Here is a 6,000-nt window from a genome sequence, read left to right on the forward strand (position 1 = left end):
TATTTTAAAACCATTAAAAAATCTATTAAATATCAAGTATTTAAAATAGAAATAATATTATAGTAACTACTTAATACTTTCTTAACTACTAATGCATTGCAAATAGTATAGGTTTTATAAACCCATGAACTTAAAGATTATGTAAAAATGAAAAATAATTTGTGGAACCCAAGGATTTATGGACATGGGTCCCACGTATAGTCGATGTGGGTCACTTAAGTTTTTTTTCATTGATTTTATTATTAATAAATTAATTAATATGTATATTATTAATATAAAGATACTATATAGAAAAGATAGATAATGAAACGATGGGACCCAATATAAAGTTATTTTTGGGTTTATGATTATAGAAAGTGGTTTATAAAAATTATAGAATTTTTTATTCTTATGTGACAATGATATAATATTATAGTTCCCATAATAAAATTGGATTTATAAGTTCAGTGTTAAGATCACCCTCATAACATTGCGGAAATAAAGGATATTAGAAATCTAAAATATTTGATAGAATATTTTTTTCATTTATGTTTTTGCAAAAAAAAAAAAAAGTGTCACGAGACTTTTACGCTAGTTTTTTCATAATCAAGAAAAACCACAAAGAAAAGGGGGAAAAATACTTAAAATCTCTGCCATGAGCATAAAGATTCTGAGCTTGACCAGGGCTTTCAACTGCGTGCCGGCAAAAACACCTGCTGAGCTCAACAGACAATTAACCGGAATGCAGTTTCAGACCCTGCCATATTTACAGCATTAAATGCATTAAAGAAAATGAAAAATATCAGGAATAAGGACAACTAGCAACCACATATTTCCCAATACTGATTTATTGAATCAGTGGGCACCAAGAACAAAGCATCACAATTCCACCGACCACTGCTCCGGTTTGTGGTTTCATCTGCCTGTGTTTATTGGTAAGCAGCTGATACCTTCTCTTCCAACCTGCCCTGCAACCTCACCTTTATCACTCAATCTCTCCAAATTTACCTTCTCCTCCTGCTGCTGCTGCTCCTCCTGCTGCTGGTGAGTTTGCTTTTCTCTTCTTTTTTCCCCCCTTTTTTTTGAGCTTTTTACTCCTGTGGTGGATTCAGATAATACTTCAGGTCACTTATGTTTTCTTTGGTTGGAAGTTCTTCTTCATATTTTTGTTGTTGTTTTGAGGGTAAAAATTTGTATGAAACTGCTTCAGGGAGTTGAAAGATTTGTGTTTATGTCTAGAAATGGTTTCTGACAGTGTTGGTTTCTTGTGTGATGCCAAGAACAAGAGCTTGTCTGTCTGATCATGTTCTTGGATCAGACCAAAGGATTAAAATAGGAATGTGGAATAGATCTGCTTTAATGTGGATTAGTTTAAAGTTAGTAGGTTGTAGCCTTGAATAAACTATTTTGTTCCTTTATTTTATCATTTAAATCACATCTCAAAGGAGCTAAAAACTGTATTCTTGAATGAAAACTGCATGTTAGCAACACGGTCGGTTTCGTTGTGGAACCCTAATCCTTCACGTGTTGGTCGGTGGGTGGAATGATAAGCTTTAAACCCTATTGACACCCGTTTTCAGATTATATCGAGTTAAAACTTGTTTTGAAACGTCTCTCTATTGATTTATCTTGTTGCTTAAAGACTCAATTGAGAACCTTGTCAACAGCATTGTTGGAACAGGAAACAAAATGTCTAAAAACATGGAGAATGTTGCTGAAAACCTTATCCACAACATCGTTGAAACAGTTACCGACACAATCCAACATCAAACCTCGAATCCTGAAGAGCAGAACAGGACTTCTGCCAGAGTGAAAAAGCTGTTCGGTCGCCAGAAAACTATCCATAGGATCTTTGGTGGTGGGCAATGTATGCCACATTGTATCCATAACCCCTTTGCTAATTTTCGGGGATGTATATCCTTACCGAGACAAATGTGAACTAAATATGAGTTTTTGAACTTGTAGCTGCTGATTTGCTGCTATGGAGGAACAAGAAGATCTCGTCTAGTGTCTTGACCTGTGCCACAGCCATTTGGGTTCTCTTCGAATGGCTGAACTACCATTTCTTGACGTTCTTAGCATTCGCTCTCTTTGTCATAATGCTCGTTCAGTTTGGTTGGTCTAATATCTCCGTCGTGTTGAACAGGTACTAAATCTAGCTCACTGCAATCTTTTGATCAAAACATGCTTGTTCAAGTTTATTGATAGCTGAAATTTCACTTCTTGCAGATCGACGACTCAAGTTCCTAGAGTTGCTATTCCTCAAGATGTATTTGTTAATGTTGCTACTTCACTTGGTGCCCAAATCAATCAATTTCTGAACTACATTCAAGATGTTGCTTGTGAAAGAAACTTGAGACAGTTCCTAGTGGTATGTTCTTTATCGATGTTCATTACGCTTCAGACTGTAGAATGAACCAAACGATATGGATTCCATTTCAGGTTGCAGCAAGTTTGTGGGCGGCTGCTATCGTAGGAACTTGGTGCAATTTCCTAACTGTTATTTACGTTGGTGAGATTTTTTTTCGATTTCAGTGAGGATTATACGACTATAGACTCGTTACCGAATTTCGTCAAATCTGCTATGTGCAGGATTTGTTTGTGCTCACACACTGCCAGTTGTGTATGAGAAATATGAAGACGAAATCGACGAGTTCTTGTATAAGCTCCTTGGACAAGTCCAGGACCGATACAGCAAAGTGGATGTGAGTGTGCTGAGCAAACTTTCCAGGGGAAACCTCAAATCAAAGAAGGGTGATTAGATCGGAGAGTCTGTGATCGGTATGATGTAATGTTGTCGAATAAAATCAAAAACCTCTGACCGAATGAATTTGAACGGCATTGGAAATGCATTTGTGAAGCCATATGAACAATTCAAATTGCTATGTTAACAAATCCACCTCCATTTTGGCTTCACATTGTCAACTAGTATTTGTGTTTGTGTGTGTTCGATTCTAAGTGAATGATGATGTATCATTAGCAATCATGTTTCTCTCGACTATTTCAGATTTGCTAAGTAAGAACACACCTTTTTGTCCATGTTACTCTGACTCGATTACGAGTATTCAACACAAGTGCAATAAAAATGTAGAGCTCAATGCTCAAGAGTCGATATACAATGGGATATGGCACAGATGGATGAAAAGTCTAGAAAACACAAACAAACTGGCAATGTGAAAGGGTAGAGATGTGGCAGAGATAGGTATCCTACACGGGGCATCACTGGATCGGTCAAGAGTAAGTTGAGTTGTAAATTAAAGAGAAGAAGATCGGTCAATACACCTGAAGCAAGTCGAATGGAGCACTGAGTTGCTGACGTGGTAGGTCAAGACACGCCCCCAATGCCTCGAGGCAAACTTAATAGAGTTCTAGCCCCTTCAAATCGGCCACACTCTGCTCCTTCAGCTCTGCTCCGCTGAACTCCTTAAACTTGATCACACCCGACTATAAGTATTCAAGGTTAATTTTGATGTTGATCAATCAAGTTGAGTTAGACCTTGTGTATTTTGATGTCTTGTATCTAAGTGTGCGGAAACTTAGAAACACAAGAATTCGAATGAAAGATGCAACGAACGAGAAGGATGACATGGGAAGAGAGATGACGAGCTCGGTGCATCCGAGGACGAGAAATTGAGGAAGAGTACACCGGAAGAACGAGAATGACGTGCATGGTGCATTCGAGGGATGAAAAATCGGGAGGAAATTTGCTCGAGAAGAAAGACGGAATTGAGTTTGGGTAAACTCAATTATAGATATCCAAATCCAAGGCATCACCCAAGTGACTGAAATAAAGAATGGTCAAGTTGACCAATCGAAGCTTGGATTCAATCCAGGCGCCTAGATTCCATGCACCTGGATCCATTCCAGGACCATAAATGGACTGCCATGTCATTGCGACTGTTGCCAACAGATGAGAGCAGGTTGAAGACCAGGCACTCGGATCGATTCCAAGTGTTTGGAATCGCGCTGAGTCAACGGAGGCATTGGCAGAGTCATTGCCGACGCGGATAGAGTTTCGTTAACTCCAGGCACCCATATATGATGCCACGTTAATAAACGGCCAGTTTCGACTAATGAGCTATAAATAGAGCCTTTCAGCTTGAAATGAAAAATCACACTTGTTTTTAAGTTTTGTATTTCTTTTTGAGCTTTCAACAACTATAAAGGACTTCTCCGCCTCTGGAGTTTACTAGTGCACAAATATTACCTTGGATTAGTTACCTCCTCGGTTGAAAAACAAGTAAATATCAAGTCCCTTTTTATTTAATGTTATTTATAACTAACTTCTAGTGTGTCATTGCTAAGTAGAAAACAAGAGAATTGGAATTTCTTATTTGTAGGTTATTCATCTCCCTCTAGCCGTCCCACTGATCCTAACAAGTAGTATCAGAGTTCAACCATCTTAGAAGGACTAACTGCAGACTAAAGTAACAAGAAGAATGACCGAACCAAGTATTCACCGACCAAAGTTTAAGGGAGAGTCTGCGCTTTGAAAGCGATGAATAGAGGTATTTTTCAAAACCAATTTTGATATTTTATTAACAATTAAATATAGTTTTGAAGCACCAAAGGATAAGAACGGAGAAGAAAAGGAAGAACACCTTTGGAACAAGAAGCAGAGTGACGAATTTATTGCAAAAGGTAAGGCCAAGTTCCACCTTTTGAGCGTACTACCACCTAAGGAACTCGACAGGATCAACACGTACAATTTTTGCAAAGCTCTCCAAGGTAAGGTTCAAGAACTCTACGAAAAATCAAAAGAAGTAGAATCTGACTCTACAATGGATATCGATTCATCTTCAGAAGAGTTCGATATCGAGGAGATTGTCGGATTAGCACTGAAACCAGCCACCAAATAGAAGACGATGAAAGTTCTTCAGAAGAGAGCATCAATAAAGAGGAAGTCTCAGATGACAAATCCGACAAGATAAATGAGATACGACTCTTACCTTCTGATAAATTATATGAAGCGTTAAAAATATTGTCTATAACACTATGTAAAATAAGGACCAAAAATATAAATTCGAAGAAAGAATATGCATGCTTCTTACTATAATTTGATAAAATCAAAGATGAAAATGCAAAAGTAAGAATAAATAAAAACATTAAAACCTCACAACTATTCTATATGTTCAAATTCATAAGTTCCATAAATGAACTTAAATGTTACAGAGGGCTTAATTGCTATATTAGAAACCATAGGAATTAAATTATAACAGTATAAAAAAAGTAATATAGGTAAAATACTTGATAAATTCAGTGGGTAAGAATTTATTTTGGATTCCAAAATCTATTTTGACCTATTAATTTTTTAATTGCTAGAGATTTAATTACTAGAAATTAATTTACTTGAATTATTAACATCATTGAAAAATTATTTTTCGTAAACTTTTTATTGGATCTTTTTTTGTTTAATTTTTTCTGTGATAAACAAACAAGTTAGCTGTTAGCAGGATTTTTTTTTTTAAAAAAAAATTGACTATTACATAATTTTTATGAATTTTTTTATCGAAAAATGATTTTTTTTAAAAAAAATTAGAAGATTACATTTTAAAAAACTTGATTTTCTACACAAAATCATTATATTTTAAATGTTCATGAAAATTAACAAGTAATTTTAACGTTGAAATCTATTTTTAAAGATTTAATTTCAAAATTAACTATTCATGAAAAGATTTTTTTTACTATAAAAAATTTAGTTTTCTCATGAAATTTTGTTTTTGTTGTCAGGTTGATTATGTTTAACATTGACCAAAATTTTTAGAATTTTTCAAAAGTTAAAAATAAATTTCAAATTATTTTTAAAAAAAAATCTGAATTTTAATTCTAAAGCCTTATTTTGTTTCAAATTAATTACAGTAAAAGTACATAGACTTACATCACATATGTACATCCCCTATAATTTTTTTTCAAAATTTTCTTTGTTATTTTTTTTTCATATTTTCAATATCATCAAAGTGGGAGAAATTAATACCAAAATTATGGGGGTTAAGTTAAGAGGGAGAGATTGCAAACTTTTTG

At 34.9% G+C, this 6,000-nt stretch overlaps 1 protein-coding gene across 2 annotated transcripts; it reads left to right on the forward strand.

Moving 5' to 3' along the window:
• Positions 1-812: 812 nt before the first annotated feature.
• Positions 813-2,965, forward strand: LOC122047970 (reticulon-like protein B8). 2 transcript variants are annotated; one of them, XM_042609523.1, is made up of 6 exons: positions 813-1,023; positions 1,647-1,846; positions 1,945-2,125; positions 2,209-2,350; positions 2,422-2,491; positions 2,572-2,965. In XM_042609523.1, the coding sequence occupies exons 2-6, from the start codon at positions 1,669-1,671 to the stop codon at positions 2,739-2,741; spliced, it is 741 nt and encodes a 246-aa protein (XP_042465457.1). In that variant the 5' UTR covers positions 813-1,023; positions 1,647-1,668; the 3' UTR covers positions 2,742-2,965. The 2 variants fall into 2 exon arrangements, with proteins under 2 accessions (XP_042465457.1, XP_042465458.1); XM_042609524.1 differs by having other exon boundaries at positions 1,661-1,846.
• Positions 2,966-6,000: the final 3,035 nt, after the last annotated feature.

The sequence above is a fragment of the Zingiber officinale genome, chromosome 2B (genome assembly GCF_018446385.1).
Source record: "Zingiber officinale cultivar Zhangliang chromosome 2B, Zo_v1.1, whole genome shotgun sequence".
In the NCBI taxonomy this organism is placed as follows: domain Eukaryota; kingdom Viridiplantae; phylum Streptophyta; class Magnoliopsida; order Zingiberales; family Zingiberaceae; genus Zingiber; species Zingiber officinale.

Bases quoted from the DNA above. Each gene is read 5' to 3' on its own strand.
- LOC122047970 (XM_042609523.1), top strand. From the start codon at position 1,669: ATGTCTAAAAACATGGAGAATGTTGCTGAAAACCTTATCCACAACATC. The intron at 2,351-2,421 runs GTATGTTCTTTA...ATTCCATTTCAG, and splicing joins ACTTGAGACAGTTCCTAGTG to GTTGCAGCAAGTTTGTGGGC. The intron at 2,492-2,571 runs GTGAGATTTTTT...TGCTATGTGCAG, and splicing joins CCTAACTGTTATTTACGTTG to GATTTGTTTGTGCTCACACA.